Source organism: Hyla sarda, chromosome 2, assembly GCF_029499605.1.
Source record: "Hyla sarda isolate aHylSar1 chromosome 2, aHylSar1.hap1, whole genome shotgun sequence".
In the NCBI taxonomy this organism is placed as follows: domain Eukaryota; kingdom Metazoa; phylum Chordata; class Amphibia; order Anura; family Hylidae; genus Hyla; species Hyla sarda.
Window position 1 is genome coordinate 293,637,705 of NC_079190.1, and position 18,513 is coordinate 293,656,217.

Sequence of the window (18,513 nt, forward strand, 5' to 3'; positions counted from 1 at the left end):
GGGAATGTAACATGGGATAAAATGAACCTTAATACCCCACAGGTGTTTCACGACTTTTGCAAATGTAAAAAAAAAAAAAAAAAAATTTTACCTAAAATGCTTGTTTTCCCCAAAAAAATTTATTTTTAAAAAGGGTAATAGCAGAAAATACCCCTAAAAATTTGAAGCCCAATTTCTCCCGATTCAGAAAACACCCCATATGGGGGTGAAAAGTGCTCTGCTGGCGCACTACAGGTCTCAGAAGAGAAGGAGTCACATTTGGCTTTTTGAACGCAAATTTTGCTCTGGGGGCATGCCGCATTTAGGAAGCCCCTATGGTGCCAGGATAGCAAAAAAAAAAACACATGGCATACCATTTTGGAAACTAGACCCCTCGGGGAACGTAACAAGGGGTTAAGTGAACCTTTATACCCCACAGGTGTTTCACGACTTTTGCATATGTAAAAAAATTTTTTTTTTTTTTTACCTAAAATGCTTGTTTTCCCAAAAATTTTACATTTTTAAAAAGGGTAAAAGCAGAAAATACCCCCCAAAATTTGTAACACAATTTCTCCCGAGTACGGCGATACCCCATATGTGACCCTAAACTGTTGCCTTGAAATATGACAGGGCTCCAAAGTGAGAGCGCCATGCGCATTTGAGGCCTAACCAGTGATTCCCAAACAGGGTGCCTCCAGCTGTTGCAAAACTCCCACCATGCCTGGACAGTCAACGGCTGTCCGACAATACTGGGAGTTGTTTTGCAACAGCTGGAGGCTCCGTTCTGGAAACAGTGGTGTACCAGACGTTTTTCATTTTTATTGGGGAGGGGGGCTGTGTAGGGGTATGTGTTTATGTAGTGTTTTTTACTTTTTATTTTATTTTTTGTGTTAGTGTAGTGTAGTGTTTTTAGGGTACAGTCGCACGGGCGGGGGTTCACAGTAGTTTCTCGCTGGCAATTTGAGCTGCAGCAGAAAGTTTGCGGCAGCTCAAATTTGCAGCCAGATACTTACTGTAATCCTCCGCCCATGTGAGTGTACCCTGTACGTTCACATTGGGGGGGGGACATCCAGCTGTTGCATAACTACAACTCCCAGCATGCCCGTTGGCTGTCGGTGACTGCTGAGAGTTGCAGTTTTGCAACAACTGTAGGCACACTGGTTATGTTTCACTGAGTTTGTGACCTAACTCAGTGTTTCACAACCAGTGTGCCTCCAGCTGTTGCAAAACTACAACTCCCAGCATGTACGGTGCATGGTGTACGGTGACTGCTGAGAGTTGTAGTTTGCAACAGCTGGAGGCACACCGGTCGTGAAACACTGAGTTAGGTAAAAAAAAACTCTGAGTTTCACAACCAGTGTGCCTTCAGCTGTTGCAAAACTACAACTCTCAGCAGTCACTGACAGCCAACGGGCATGCTGGGAGTTGTAGTTATGCAACCAGCAGATGCACCACTACAACTCCCAGCATGCACTTTAGCTGTTTGTGCAAGCTGGGAGTTGTAGTTATACAACAGCTGAAGGTACACTTTTCCATAGAAAGAATGTGCCTCCAGCTGTTGCAAAACCATAAGTCCCAGCATGCCCATAAGGGAATGCTGGGAGTTGTGGTGGTCTGCCTCCTGCTGTTGCATAACTACAGCTCCCAGCATGCCCTTTTTGCATGCTGGGAGCTGTTGCTAAGCAACAGCAGGAGGCTGTCACTCACCTCCAACGATCCAGACGCTGCAGGTCAGTCCCGCCGCCGCAGCTGCTCCTGGGGCCCCGATCCCAACAGTGGCACCGGGGATCGGGGTCCCCAGCACCGGGGGTCGTCTTCCCGCACCCGCTCACGTCCTCCGGAAGAGGGGCGGAGCGGGTGCGGGAGTGACACCCGCAGCAGGCGCCCTGATTGGTCGGCTGGTAATCCGGCCGACGAATCAGGGCGATCGTGAGGTGGCACCAGTGCCACCTCACCCCTGCAGGCTCTGGCTGTTCGGGGCCGTCAGAGACGGCCCCGAACAGCCAGTAATTCCGGGTCACCGGAGACCCGATTGACCCGGAATCGCCGCAGATCGCTGGACTGAATTGTCCAGCGATCTGCGGCGATCGCCGACATGGGGGGGCATAATGACCCCCCTGGGCGATATGCCGGGATGCCTGCTGAACGATTTCAGCAGGCATCCGGCTCCGGTCCCCAACCGGCTAGCGGTGGGGGCCGGAATTCCCACGGGCGTATGGATACGCCCTCGGTCCTTAAGGACTCGGGATTCAGGGCGTATCCATACGCCCTATGTCCTGAAGAGGTTAAACCTCCCTGATGACGCCATTATTAACCGAATGGTAGAAACGCATTGGCGGTATTCTCTATACACCTGTGGGGTGTAGCACCACTGGACTGGCAGGGCCCTGCAAAACCGGTGTGTGCGGTGTACTTGATTCTTACATATACCTGACCATTACTTGAGGTTTATCTCACCTTATTGGCACATTTTTTCCCCAGTTTCTGATGAGATTAATAAAAGGTATGTTTTAGCACTTCCTGAGAACTTTTTGCTTTGTTTTTCTTGTTAATATGCTGAGCCTGGTTTTACGTAGGACCATAAATACAGATACAACTCATTATGATTTCAATGTTAGGGGTGTGGAAATTAAAAAAAAAAACTACTTGTCCAAGGGACTAAAGCGGAAAACAATCTACTTGTCCCTCAAGATAATCCACTTGTCCTGGAAGATAAAATAATTTCAACCAAAATAGTACGATTCACCCCACTAGACCACCAGGGATGGTTATAAGATTCCATTAGACACTGCTGTCAACTTTAACAGCGGTGATCTAATGGTTTAATAGCGGCCACAGTGATCGCAGCATGCCAGGCTATTAGCAGAGGGAGAGCTGTAGATAGCTCCTTTTACGCCGGAGGCAAGCCCAGAAAATTGCACCCCCCCCCCCATCTGACCCCTATAACGCCAATTTTTTCATATACAGGGATGAGGGTAATCTCGTGTGACATGATCTGTAGTTTTTATCAGAACTTTTATTAGGAGCGGGGCTTATTCACATATATACGCACTTAAAATATTTTAATCACTATTTTTCAGTCTTCATAGGGACTTATATATGGAGACTTTTGATTGGATAACAGTGAACAACGCTGTGTTACTGGGGGGGGGGGGGGGGGGGGGTTGCTTCTCCAGTTTATATGCTGCATTTTATTTACTTTAATTATGTGTCAGAAAATGCTGGAAGTTGCATTTAGTTACTAGATAACTACAACTCCCAGCATGCCCTGATACAGCCTATGGTTGTGTGGGTGTTGCAGCATGTTGCACTGTATAGTAGGACAGTTAAGGTTATTGTGGAACATGCTGGGAGTTGTAGTTTTGGTTCGTGTCAGCTGCAGAGCCATAGGCTGTGTATAGGAATACTGGGAATTACAGTTAGTAACTACAACACCCAGCATGCCCTGATGCAGCCTATGGCTCTGCAGCTGACCCGAACCAAAATTACAACTCCCAGCATGTTACACTTTATAGTTCTACAGTTTAGGTTATGGTGCAACATGCTGGAAGTTGTAGTTTTGGTTCGGGCGTGTTTGCGTGCATCTGTGGGGCTCTTGGTCGTCGGGTGAGTATGAAGGGGGTGGGATTCTGAGGGGGGTGCAATTTAGCGTGGGTAGCCAGAAACCACTAAAAATAAATAAAATTAGACAGCACAACTGGCGGCAACACTTGTCAGTCCGCCCCTGTACAAAACATACATGCATACACATACCATACATACACATATACCGGCCACTGCCCCCTATATTACATACATCGACACATCATACATACACCCGCCCCCCACATCATACATTACATACACACATCACACATATACAGACACCATACATATGCACACATCATACATACACCTGCCGCTGATGCACCCCACATCATACACACATCACACATACACGGACACCATACACTTCATATATATATATATATATATATATATATATATATATACACAAATGACACATACACCATACATATGCACACATCATACATACACCCCCCCCCCCCTAATCATACATTACATACATATACAACCACCCTTCCCGCCGCCTGCATGCTCGGCCTCCTCACCTGAGCCGGTGTCAGGTGAAATCCCCAGCCCGTGCAGTCTCCTCACACACTTTCTCTCCCCGCTCTGTATTTTCCCCTGGGAATACTTGAAACCTCCCCGTGATAAATTAGGTCCTGTGTAGACAGAGCAGGGGGGAAGGGAGAAGCTGTGTGTGGGGGAGGGAGGAGCTGTGTACGTCCTCATTCTCCCCTTGTCTTCTTGTATGATGCAGAGCTGCGCTCTCCATACTCCAGGAGGGGGCGTAGCTTAATCATCTCCTGCAGATGTGTGACCTCGTGCTCTGCCCTCGCTCCTGAGATCCCCTCACACCGGCTGGGGGGGCTCTGAGCAGCGGCCCCCAGCTACTGAAATCAGCTGGGGGGCGCCACTGCCCCCTTCATACACTCTGAACGCCGGTGTGAGGTGCAGACTTGCATCGGCTTCTGCGCCTCACACCGGCATTAAAGAAAAATAAGGGAGAAGTCTGTCTGTCCCTGCTTGCCCGATACAGGGCTAAATCTATAAAAATTCACCTGCCCGGAGCCGAAAACGACTTGTCCCGGGCGTAGGGCGATAGAATTTCCACATCCCTGAATGTCCAGGACTTACAAATTAATAGAATAACCCATTAATAAGTACTTTTATAAATATAAATTATTATAAACCTATAGTTACAACAAACAATAAATCTAAGTCTGAACAGAGGAAATCCTTATGCTGTAGATTACTTCTGGCTAAGAATTTATAAAATTTATTTTATACAATTTTCTGTATTATACCTTTGTTATATTTGTGTATAACAGTAAACTCAAAGTCAAGAATGCATTCAATACTGTAATTACTGACAACACATACAACAATACTGCTGAACTGTTATGGGCTCTGAACAATTTGCAATAATTTATGCATTTATTCTTAATGGAAAATGGATGATGAAGTAATAAAGTGTTGTTACCTTATGTAAACGGCCAGGGGAGCACGACTGCCAGTTTTTATTCTCAGTCATATTCAGTGAAAAAATAGCACATAGAAAGGACTTGCCTCCCACTTTTATGCTAAGCAAACAATGTTCTTATAATGACATTAAAGCAAAGAAATAGAGGCTTATTTTTTATAGAATGATTGTTATTAGTGCAATGAAAAGGAGTAAAAGCTGCAGATGGAGTGGAAATCCCTGATATTCCATAAGGACCAAGCGTTTTTCTGTTTTTGCATTTTCGTTTTTTTTCCTCCTTACCTTTAAAAAATCATAACCCTTTTAATTTTGCACCTAAAAATCCATATAATGGCTTATTTTTTTTGCCACCAATTCTACTTTGTAATGACATCAGTCATTTTACCCAAAAATCTACAGCGATACGGGAAAAAAATCATTGTGCCACAAAATTGAATAAAAAACACAATTTTGTAAATTTTTAAGGGCTTTCGTTTCTACGCAATAAATTTTTCGGTAAAAATGACACTTTATCTTTATTTTGTAGGTCCATGTGATTAAAATGATACCCTACTTATACAGCTTTGATTTGGCGTACGTTTGTAAAAAATCATAACTATATGCACGAAAATGAATACATTTAATATTGTCCTCTTCTGACCCCTATAACTTTTTAATTTTTCCGCGTACGGGGTGGTATGAGAGCTCATTTTTTGTACCGTGATCTGAAGTTTTAATCGGTACCATTTTTGTTTTAATCTGACTTTTGATTGCTTTTCATTCCTTTTTTAATGGTATAAAAAGTGACCAAAAATGCAAATGAAATGAAATATTTTTATAGTTCGGACATTTACACACACGGCGATACCACATATGTTTATTTTTATTATGTTTATATATTTTCTAATATGGAATCAGGGAAAAGGGAGGGGGGGGGGTAATTTAAACTTTTAATAAGGAGGGGGTTAATGTGTGTGTTCTTAAACTTTTTTTTTATTTTTTAGAATCATTTGATTCCACATACAGATACCATAGAACCACACTGATCTGTGTGCTCTGCGCTGGCAGGACCAGGCTTTATCATTCTGAGCGCCGGAGCCGGCACAGGAGGAGAGGTAAGGCCTCAGGCTACCTCCACAGTGGATCTCCCCCTCGCGATCGTGCTGCGGAGAGGCGATCCACCCCACTGGACCACCAGGGATGGGATAAAGGCACCTTTAGACGCCACTGTTAGCTTTGACAGCAGCGATCTAAAGGGTTAATAGCCAGCCGTGGCGATCACCGCATTTCGGCTATTAACGCCGGCCCCCAGCTATAAGAATCAGCTGGGGGCGAGCCAGTATGACGCGGGCGCGAGTCGGGAGCCCACGTCATACCCAGTTAACGGCACATGGACGAGCATAGACGTCAATGGTCGTTAACGGATTAAGGTGAAGAACAAGAATGAGAAAATGCACTTATTCTGCCTTGTAAACATAAACCTTGTTTCCTTTGTATTTAGATATTTACTAAAAAAGAAATTGACATATGAGCAAATGGTCTACAGTAAGATCCACATAACTCATATCTAATGAAATGGCCATAGATTTATTTAGCCTTGTCCACTAGCCAAATTTTTCCCAGAGAAGTCTTGAATAAGTCTCTGGACTGTCTCATTTCAGACTTTTCCAAGGAATCCGTACATTAAAAAGCTATTATTATAATTTTAAAAATATATTTTTTTTTATATCAGAAATAGGTCAGTTGTTTAATGTTTTTGCAATAAATGAGACACCAGGATGAAACAAAAGGAAGTTTGAGCGGAGCTTAGTTAATGCTATGTGCAGTAGAGATAAAGCCTCAACTATGAAAATACAAAGCTGGGCTGTCTGCCTTCTTCAGAGAATCCACACCTAAAAAGTAAATGAAGGTTTCCCTCTTATCTCGGACTACCCAAAAAGTTAAGGGCAAATGTCCCTTGTGTTCCTTCTACTCTATGTACACAGTGCTGCATCCTGAATATAAACTTCCCTTCCCTCCTCCATTTAGCTTGTCATCATCAGCAGCAGTTTAGTGCTTAGTGGACCCCCTTCTTTGCTGTATCACTGTGGTTTCTTTCCTTTCACAGTAGGAGCTGGGAATGCCCAGACAACAAGGGAAAGTAAGTTCCCTGTTTGTTCGTGTGTACTAGTGGCAAACAGGCCAAATGTGGCCCTGCTCCCTGAAATAGAGAGACCGGGAAATAGCTTTGCACCATGTAGGGGGAACTCAGGGACTCCCTGCTCTTACAGAGAACCTAAATATCACCTTGTCACCACTTTGAAGAGTTAATCTTACAAAACTATTTTATATAAACCTTTTGAAAGGATAAGTACACTTTAGGATCACTCTTATAGTGCTGGATATTTGGGACAATTTATCAAAATCTGTGCGGAAGAAAAATATGACCAGTTGCTCATGGCAGCCAATCAGATAGCTTGTTTTATTCTTCATTTTCTTCATTTATTCTACTTTTTAAACGTCCTGCATTATCACTGTGTTCCAAGATGCAGCACAGTAAAATTAAAATATTCGTCAATAAATAATGAGTAAAAAATAAATAAAATTGATGCCCTTTTTCCCAATAAAGCCCTGTAATATCCCTAAAAACTTAAATTATAGCTATTGCCACATTTGTATTAATAACAATGTTATTTATCCCGCACAGAAAATGCTTTAAAAAGCAGAATAAAAAATGATGAAAAGGTAGCAGAGTACACACAGGCGGTGTTCTTAAGGGTTTAAAGAAGCAATCTGATTGGTTGCTATGGGCAACTGGCAACTTTTCCTATATGCAGGTTTTAATTCATTGCCTCAATTGTATCTACTTTTCAAATACACTTCTACATGTTAAAGGGGTACTCTGCCCCTAGACATCTTATCCCTTATCTTTTGCCCCTAATACCGCAGATCAATGTAACCAATATTCATTACACTGAAAAATGCTGATTCCTTTCTTTTTTTTCATTCAAGCAAACAATATACGCTGTTGTCACACCAATTTGAATGAAATATACTTACATTGGGGGGTATTTATCAAAGGATTTATGTGGGTTTTTTTCACGTAACTTTGGCGCAATACTTTGGCGCAGTGTCTTTTTGCACCAAAGTTTGGCGCATCTTCTCCACTGTCATTTTTACAACTTTCTCAAAATCACACGGTCCTGTGTGTGATTTTAACTTTAGTCAGTAATTCATCATTTGTGCCAATCGATCTTTGGCGCAAATCCCATTTTTTTTTGGCGCAAATCCCCGCCAAGAAATTTTGCACATGGAAAACACACTTGGCAATGTCAGAAAATGTAAAAAAACATTTTTTTTGTGAAAGCAGCGACGCCTCCAGGGCTGCTCAAAACTATCCTGCGACATAGTTGTCTCTGAGGAACCTTCACCCTCCATTGAGCCAGCATTGGACATGGCCACACAGGTTCAAGAAAGGTAAGCACTAAAGCAGTGGTCTACAACCTGCGGACCTCCAGATGTTGCCAAACTACAACTCCCAGCATGCCCGGATGCTGGGAATTGTAGTTTTGCAACATCTGGAGGTCTGCAGGTTGGAAACCACTGCACTAAAGTAACAAAAAACTACCCAAGTTAAAAATCCATTTCACATGGTGGCTATGAACCCCACAAAAGAAAATAACTCCTGTCGCTTGCTGATATACTGCAGGAGGGACTCCGAAATGGCTGCTCCACAGGGTAAAATACGCGTCCTCTGTGGTGGTAAGTTCTGTGTTAAAGGCGCTGTGAACAGCTGATTTCAACATTTCAGCCAAAATTACTAACAACTTGCACCAAATGATAAATTTTTTGCATGTCCACGAAAACCAAAGTGAAAAAAAAGGGTAAAAAAAAAACTCAACAGGCAAAATTGATAAATACCCCCCATTGTCTTTTAATATACTTACATTTGCCCATGTGTTTCAATTTATCCCTAAATAAGGCATCTTCAGATATAGCACTATTAGAATCGCAGCCACCAGAAACAGAATGAGATTCACCTGCTGTAAAGTAAAACAAGAACCAATGAGTTGCTGTTACTATAGTTTCACATATGATTTGACATGACCACTTGCTAAAATGGAGTCTGGAGAGAAATCTATTTTACTTAGGTCCTAGTCACCTATCATCATGCTGACACTCCAAAGCCAGAAGTGGATCCATCAGGAAGCATACATTATTTCATTATATTTCCTATTCATTTAGAATATACCTCTGTCTTTGGCTCAAAAACTGGCAATTTTTCTAAGAAATTGACAAATGGAAATCCAGTTTTAGGGTGTGATCACACGTGCATATTTTCTGCTTCAGATTATGCAGCCCATTGAAGCCAATGGGCAGCAAAATCTGCTGCAGATCTGCAGCAAAAATTACGCACATGTGAATACACCCTTAGGGTGCATTCACACGGGCGTATTTGCCAGCGGATCCGCTGACAAAGGCCCCTAAAGTGCTGCCCTCTTTGTGCCTGCTAATAGCAGCAATCCGCCGCTACCAGCAGACACACTGTGAAGTGCGAGTCGCAGTGTATCCGCACATCCCGCACATCGCGGCCACTCCCTCGGCTCCCTGAGCTACACAGAGAGCGGACGCGATGTGTGCGAGTACACTGCAGGGTAACTCACACATCGCAGTGTCTCTGCTGGTAGCGGCGGATTGCCGCTATTAGCAGTCACAAAGAGGGCAGCATTTTAGGGGCCTTTGTCAGCGGATTCCAAGCTGAGGATCCGCTGACAAATACGCCCGTGTGAATGCACCCTTAGAGTATGTTCATGCGGAAGGATCCACCACTGAAGGACCGCTACAGGGTGCCTTTAAATGTGCCTGCTCGGAGCAGCAATATGCTGCTATAAGCAGACACAGTCGCACATCATGCCCGCTCCCCCTGAGCTAGGCCAAGAGCAGTCACGATGTGCGAGTATACTGCCCTTGCGTGCAATGACTCGCACATCGCAGTGTGTCTGCTTGTAACTGCGTATTGCTGCTCCGAGCAGGCACATCTAAAAACACGATGTATGTCATTCAGCGGCGGATCCACAGCATAAAATACGCTGTGGATCCGCCCATGTGAACGTACCCTTAGTGCTTTTATCCTCTCAAATAGTGCTATATACATTTGAGGGCAAATATAGTCAACATAATAGTGGTAAAAACACATGTATATTACATACACATTCTCCTCAATACAGAATTATCAAAATACCATTTAGAATATACAAAACCAATTTTTATCCAAAAAATTACCTAACAGATTTTTGAGGATTTTTTTTATTTTTTATAATACTGATTAGAGTCAGGTACTAAGATGTGTTATTAATGCTTTATTAAGGGGGCATCATCTTGCCTGAGCTGTTTTAGCAGTATATAGTGAGGATTTATAGCAAAACCCATAGACATGGCTCTGACCCTACTCAAATATCAATTTGTACACGGAAGGGAAAATTTTCTTGTCATGTTCTGTGACCTGTGCAAAGATCATTGTGAAGGAAAGGGGGGCTTATCATCACACCTATTATGAAGGGCTGATCGCATTTCATCTATAAGCATTTACCTTTCACTATAATTATGTGATAAGGACCACACAGCTAAAAAGTGATAGGTACAGAACAGGAAGGCTTAGTGGCCAGAATGAGGACTGCAAGATTTCATAATTATTTTAGAATATAGATAGTAGAATGCAGAGTTAGAAAAAAAAAAAAAAAAAAAAATCAATCAAGAATTCTTAAATATGTATACCATAAAAACATAATTTGAAAATATTGGTCATTTTTTATGCCTTTATAAAACAATACTCTCTTTCTTTTGACAAAACACTGTTATTGCTTAAGAGTTTCAGATGGAGCTCCTGCTACTGTGTTCTTTCAAATAGGAAATGGTGTCTTGTATTGTTTGCTGTTGCACTCTAGTTTTGTCTTTGTTATCTTTATACTCACAATGCAGCATGTTATATACTGTTTGTACCTTTCAAATGAAAAATGTCACATTTTTTAAAACATTATTAGAACTATTTGAAAACAAATAACATTACCCTCAAGTACTGCACTGGTCAGAAAAGTCAGTAGTCAGTTTTTCATATACTTTTTTCCCCCCGCTTTAAACAGCTTTTAAAGGGGTTATCCAGAAAAAAATATTTTTATTTATCAACTGGCTCCAGAAAGTTAAACAGATTTGTAAATTACTTCTATTAAAAAAATATTAATCCTTTCAGTACTTATGAGCTGCTGAAGTTGAGCTGTTTTTTCTGTCCAAGTGCTCTCTGATGACACCTGTCTCGGGAACTGTCCAGAGTAGAAGCAAATCCCCATAGTAAATATCTTCTACTTTGTGCAGTTCCTGAGACAAGCAGAGGTGTCAGCAGAGAGCACTGTTGTCAGACAGAAAAGAACAACTCAACTTCAGCAGCTGATAATTATTGGAAGGATTAAGATTGTTTTTAAAGAAGTAATTTACAAATCTGTTTAACTATCTGGAGCCAGTTGATTAAAAAAAAATAAAGTTTTTTTTCCTGGAATACCCCTTTAAATAACCAAAATAGAATCAGTGGCAATATTTTAAATTGTCATTAGAAAAAAATGCAATGGGATTATTATTGATGGTCTATTAGAGCAAATGTCCGACATAAAATTTTATAAAAAATGCACCCTGCAAGAATATTGAATACCATGTACTTAATACAGAAATAATTCACTAATTTCAGCTACAATTTGGAAGAGCCGACTAATGCCTTGTGAAACAATATATATATATATATATATATATATATATATATATATATATATATATATATATATTAGTCCACAAGGTAAGAATACAAGAAGAAAAGCGATTGATTTTTTCCCTAGTGTCATATGTCCTTACTTGATATTGAAGGGCAAGAACTGAAATCATTATTCGCTGGCATATCGCTAGACTTAGATTTCTTTGACTCGTATTTCAAACGATCTGAAAAATAAAAATAAAACGTTTTAAGAACAGAGTGAAACAATGGTATTTTCAACATATACAGTCATGGCCGTAAATGTTGGCACCCCTGAAATTTTTCAAGAAAATGAAGTATTTCTCACAGAAAAGGATTGCAGTAACACATGTTTTGCTATACACATGTTTATTCCCTTTGTGTGTATTGGAACTAAATCAAAAAATGGAGAAAAAAAAGCAAAGTGGACATAATGTCACACCAAACTACAAAAATGGTCTGGACAAAATTACTAAATTATTGGCACCCTTAACCCCTTAAGGACCCAGCCATTTTACACCTCAGGACCTGGCCATTTTTTGCACATCTGACCACTGTCACTTTAAACATTAATAACTCTGGAATGCTTTTAGTTATTATTCTGATTCAGAGATTGTTTTTTCGTGACATATTCTACTTTAACATAGTGGTAAAAAAAAATTTGTAACTGTCATCCTTTCTTGGTGAAAAATCCCAAAATTTGATGAAAAATTTGAAAATTTTGCATTTTTCTAACTTTGAAGCTCTCTGCTTGTAATGAAAATGGATATTCCAAATAATTTTTTTTTTATTCACATATACAATATGTCTATTTTATGTTTGCATCATAAAATTTACGTGTTTTTACTTTTGGAAGACACCAGAGGGCTTCAAAGTTCATCAGCAATTTTCCAATTTTTCACAAAATTTCCAAACTCACAATTTTTCATGGACCAGTTCAGGTTTGACGTGGATTTGAAGGGTCTTCATATTAGAAATAACCCACAAATGACCCCATTATAAAAACTGCACCCCCCAAAGTATTCAAAATGACATTCAGTCCGCATTTTAACCCTTTAGGTGTTTCACAGGAATAACAGCAAAGTGAAGGAGAAAATTCACAATCTCCATTTTTTACACTCGCATGTTCTTGTAGACCCAATTTTTGAATTTTTACAAGGGGAAAAAGGAGAAAATGTATACTTATATTTGTAGCCCAATTTCTCTCGAGTAAGCACATACCTCATATGTCTATGTAAAGTGTTCGGCGGGCGCAGTAGAGGGCTCAGAAGGGAAGGAGCGACAAGGGGATTTTGGAGAGTACGTTTTTTTGAAATGGTTTTTGGGGGGCATGTTGCATTTAGGAAGCCCCTATGGTGCCAGAACAGCAAAAATCCCCCACATGGCATACCATTTTGGAAACTAGACCCCTTGAGGTACGTAACAAGGAATAAAGTGAGCCTTAATACCCCACAGGGGTTTCACGACTTTTGCATATGTAAAAAAATAAAAATAAAATGTCACTAAAATGTGTGTTTCCCCCCAAATTTCACATTTTTGCAAGGGTTAATAGCAGAAAATACCCCCCAAACATTGTAACCCCATCTCTTCTGAGTATGAAGGTACCCCATAAGTTGACCTGAGGTGTACTATGGGTGAACTACAATGCTCAGAAGAGAAGGAGTCATATTTGGCTTTTTGAGAGCAAATTTTGCTCGGGGGCATGTCGCATTTAGGAAGCCCCTATGGTGCCAGGACAGCAAAAAAAAAAAACACATGGCATACCATTTTGGAAACTAGACCCCTTGTGGAACGTAACAAGAAATAAAGTGAGCCTTAATACCCCACAGGGGTTTCACGACTTTTGCATACGTAAAAAAAAAAAATCACTAAAAGGTGCGTTTCCCCCCAAGATTCCACATATTTGCAAGGGTTAATAGCAGAAAATACCCCCCAAAATTTGTAACCACATCTCTTCTGAGTATGGAGGTACCCCATAAATTGACCTGAAGTGCACTACGGGCGAACTACAATGCTCAGAAGAGAAGGAGTCAGATTTGGCTTTTTGAGAGCAAATTTTGCTCGGGGGGCATGTCGCATTTAGGAAGCCCCTATGGTGCCAGGACAGCAAAATAACCCCTACGCACACCATTTTGGAAACTAGACCCCTTGAGGAACGTATCAAGGCATAAAGTGAGCATTTACCCCCCAATGGTGTCTGTCATATCTTTGGAACAGTGGGCTGTACAACATTTTTAATTTGCACAGCCCACTCTTCCAAAGATCTGTCAGACACCAGTGGGGTGTAAATTCTCACTGCACCCCTCATTACATTCCGTGAGGGGTGTAGTTTCCGAAATGGGGTCACATGTGGGGTTTGTTTTTTTTGTGTTTGTCAAAACCGCTGTAACAATCAGCCACCCCTGTGCAAATCACCTCAAATGTACATGGCGCACTCTCCCTTCTGGGCCTTGTTGTGCGCCCCCAGAGCACTTTACGCCCACATATGGGGTATCTCCGTACTCGGGAGAAATTGTGTTACAAATTTTGGGGGGCTTTTCTCCCCTTTACCTCTTGTCAAAATGAAAAGTATAGGGCAACACCAGCATGTTAGTGTAAAAAGTTTATTTTTTTACACTAACATGCTGGTGTAGACCCCAACTTCACCTTTTCATAAGGGGTGAAAGGAGAAAAAGACCCCCAAGATTTGTTAGTCAATTTCTCCCGAGTACGGCGATACCCCATATGTGGCCCTAAACTGTTGCCTTGAAATACGACAGGGCTCCGAATTGACAGCGCCATGTGCATTTGAGGCCTGAATTAGGGATTTGCATAGGGGTGGACATAGGGGTATTCTATGCCAGTGATTCCCAAACAGGGTGTCTCCAGCTGTTGCAAAACTCCCAGCATGCCTGGACAGTCAACGGCTGTCCGGCAATACTGGGAGTTGTTGTTTTGCAACAGCTGGAGGCTCCATTTTGGAAAGAATGGCGTACCAGGCGTTTTTCATTTTTATTGGGGAGGGAGGGGGGCTGTGTAGGGGTATGTGTATATGTAGTGTTTTTTACTTATTTTATTTTGTGTTAGTGTAGTGTAGTGTTTTTAGGGTACAGTCACACGGCCCGGGGATTACAGCGAGTTTCCCGCTGCGAGTTTGAGCTGCCGCGCAAAATTTGCTGCATTGCAAACTTGCAGCCCGATACTCACTGTAAGCCCCTGCCCATGTGAATGTACCCTGTACATTCACAGGGGGGGACCTCCAGCTGTTGCAAAACTACTACTCCCAGCATGCCTGAGAATGTTTGGGAGTTGTGGTTTTGCAACAGCTGGAGGCACACGGGTTGGGAAACACTGAGTTAGGAAACAATGTTTCCCAACCAGTGTGCCTCCAGCTGTTGCAAAACCACAACTCCCAAACATTCTCAGGCATGCTGGGAGTAGTAGTTCGGCAACATCTTTAGAGCCAGATGTTGCCGAACTACAACTCCCAGCATGCTTGGAGTTGTAGTTTTGCAACATCTGGAGGACTACAGTTTGCAGACCACTAATACAGTGGTTCCTAATCTGTGCCCTTCCAGATGTTGCAAAACTAGAACTCCCAGTATGCCAAAACTGTCCAGGCATGCTGGGAGTTGTAGTTCTGCAACATCTGAAGGGCCAGATGTTACAGAACTACAACTCCCAGCATGCCTGGACAGTAAGGACATGCTGAGGATGTGTAGTTTTGCAACATCTGTAAGGGCACAGTGGTCCAAAAACTGTGGACCTCCAGATGTTGCAAAACTGCAACTCCCAGCATGCCCAGACGCCAAGGGCTGTCTGGGCATGCTGAGAGTTGTAGTTTACAGGGTCCTATTACAGCAATGCATGTCGCTTTACGGCGACGTGCATTGCTGTAAAGGGCCCGACCGCGGCTGAAGATATACTCACCTGTCGCCGCCGCCTTCATCGTCTGGATCCGGGTCTTCAGGGACGAGGTAAGTACCGGGGCCGGTCCCCAGCACTCCCCCGTCCCCCGCCGCGTCCTCCGGTCTTCCTCCCGTCCTCTCCGGACTTCAAGGGGCCGGGCAGGACAGGAGGAAGTAACCGCCCCCCCTCCTGCGATTGGTCGGTTAACTAACCGACGGATCGCAGGGAATAGGAGGAGGTGGCAGGCTTGCCACCTCGCTCCTATTCTTTAGCATGGTCCTGGCTGTCTGTGACAGCCGGGATCATGCGAAATTACCGGGTGGTCGGGTCCCAGAGACCCGATCAGCCCGGTATCGCCGCAGATTTGCGGCGATCGCCGACATGGGGGGCCTACATGGCCCCCCTTGGCGTTTGCCCTGGATGCCTGCTGAAGGATTTCAGCAGGCATCCGGTTCCGATCTCTGCCCGGCGAGCGGCAGAGACCGGAAAACACCAGGACGTATGGGGACGTCCTGGGTCCTTAAAGCCCAGGGTGCCATGACGTCCCCGTACGTCCTGGGTCCTTAAGAAGTTAAAGGGGTATTCCAGGAAAAAACTTTTTTTTTTCTATATTAACTGGCTCCAGAAAGTTAAACAGATTTGTAAATTACTTCTATTAAAAAATCTTAATCCTTTCAGTACTTATGAGCTTCTGAAGTTAAGGTTGTTCTTTTCTGCCTAAGTGCTCTCTGATGACACGTGTCTCGGGAAACGCCCAGTTTAGAAGAGGTTTGCTATGGGGATTTGCTTCTAAACTGGGCGTTTCCCGAGACACGTGTCATCAGAGAGCACTTAGACAGAAAAGAACAACCCTAACTTCGGAAGCTCATAAGTATTGAAAGGATTAAGATTTTTTTTAATAGAAGTAATTTACAAATCTGTTTAACTTTCTGGAGCCAGTTGATATATAAAAAAATTTTTTTCCTGGATAACCCCTTTAACTTAACCCCTTAACGACCACGGATGTATATTTACGTCCGTGGCCGGCTCCCGCGATATGACGTGTCATATCGGGTTGGTCCCGGCATGTAACTGAAGCCGGGACCAGGGGCTAAAAGCACGCGGCAGCGATCGTGCCGCGCACTATTAACCCTTTAGACATGGCGTTCAAAGATGAACGCCGCGTCTAAAATGAAAGTAAAAGCTTCCCGGCTGCTCAGTGGGGCTGATCAGGACCACCGCAGTGAAAATGTGGTGTCCCGATCAGCTAGGACTCGAGCGGAGGGTCACTCACCTTCCTACGGCGCGTACGATCGGCGATTGATTGCTCCAAGCCTGAGATCCAGGCTTGAGCAATCGACCGCTGATAACACTGATCAATGCAATGCTATGGCTTTGCAGTGATCAGTGCCTGCAATCAGTGCATGCAATGTTCTAGCCCCCTATGGGGGCTATAACATTGCAAAAAAAAAAGTTAAATGTGATATAACCCTTTCCCTAATAAGAGTTCAAATCACCCCTTTTCCCATTAAAAACATGTTAATAAAAATAAATATAAACATATGTGATATCGCTGTGTGCGTAAATGTCAGAAGTATAAAAAAATATAATTAATTAAACCGCAGGGTCAATTCAAAAAAGAAAAGAACTTCCTGTGGAGCATACAGCAGCTGATAAGTACTGGAAGGATTAATATTTTTTTATAGTAATTTATAAATCTGTGAAACTTTCTGGCACCAGTTGATTTAAAAAAAATGTATATATACTGTAATAGTAGCAGACTTATTAGTGTTATTGCTCTTACAAAAAATGATGAGGGGAATTTATCAAAGCTGGTAAGGGACTTTTTTTTTTGCTTATTCTATGCGCATATATTGTTGCATGTGGGCCAAAGCAACTTTCCGTCCGACTTTTTGAAGGAAGTGGCTTTTAAGCAAATTTTTTTCAAAGTCCTAGGTAAGCAAGTTTTCAATATTTCACTTTGCAGTAGTGATGAATTTATTATAGCGACATTCGCAAAAAAAAGTCACACGGAAGAAAAAAAATACCGCAGAGCAAAGCAAAGAAAATCCTGTCTTTTAAAAACCACTAATGTACGCAATATCAATGGGCCTGGTAAGGTATGTGAGGTGATTTTCAAAGTTTGACTTTTGTGCGCAAAATTTACGTATGCTGTGCGACATTTTGATACATTTTGCGCACGAAAGAAAAACCAAAGCAAAAAAGAAACTACTTATATAATCACTTTCTGAAGTAATTCCTGTCGATATCTTTCAAAGCAAGGGTGGAAACAAGCAAATTAAGCTTGCTAATAATCACATTCCCCAAATTCCCCCTTTTTTAGGCACTTCACATCTACAGTTTAGCTACTGGTAGAGAAGAATTGCTAAGAGCCTTCAAATTATCAGAGATATAAATAGTTCATATTACCTGTCTTTACAATAGGAACCATGGGATAACATTACAGCTGCTTCTGTCTATCTGTAACCGATGGTAGCTACAGTATCTTACATAAGTGAGTACACCCATCACATTTTTGGAAATGTTTTATCTTTTCATGTGACACTAAATTGAATACAGGGGACCAATACTACAGTTGCTACTAGCCAAGATAGTGTACTGAAAGTAGGTTTCATCTATCTGTAAATGTTGCTTACAAATTCTGTGTGTAACCAAGTCTGATATACAGTAGTTATCTAAATGAGGTAAATAGCAAGCCGTCTTAATAAACTTTACAAGAGTTAATAATAAAAACTCAGGCATGAAGATAAAATGCAATGTTATTGATTCTTTGGCACACACAGAATTAATGAAAACGATCAGACTGCTTTACTAAGAAAAGCTCAGTTCATCTGTTACCGTCTACAAGGCTTATATATATTTCCTT

The 18,513-nt window shown here is 42.1% G+C and overlaps 1 protein-coding gene across 4 annotated transcripts in view; it reads right to left on the reverse strand.

Moving 5' to 3' along the window:
* The window catches only part of CUEDC1 (CUE domain containing 1), a 177,545-nt gene that overhangs the window by 32,170 nt on the left and 126,862 nt on the right, over positions 1 to 18,513 (reverse strand). For all 4 annotated transcript variants that reach the window (XM_056557501.1, XM_056557502.1, XM_056557504.1 and 1 more), the window contains 2 exons: positions 11,882 to 11,965; positions 8,932 to 9,027 (listed from right to left, as the gene is read on the reverse strand). In XM_056557501.1, the coding sequence (XP_056413476.1) occupies positions 8,932 to 9,027; positions 11,882 to 11,965 (180 nt within the window). The remainder of the gene's footprint in view (positions 1 to 8,931; positions 9,028 to 11,881; positions 11,966 to 18,513) is intronic.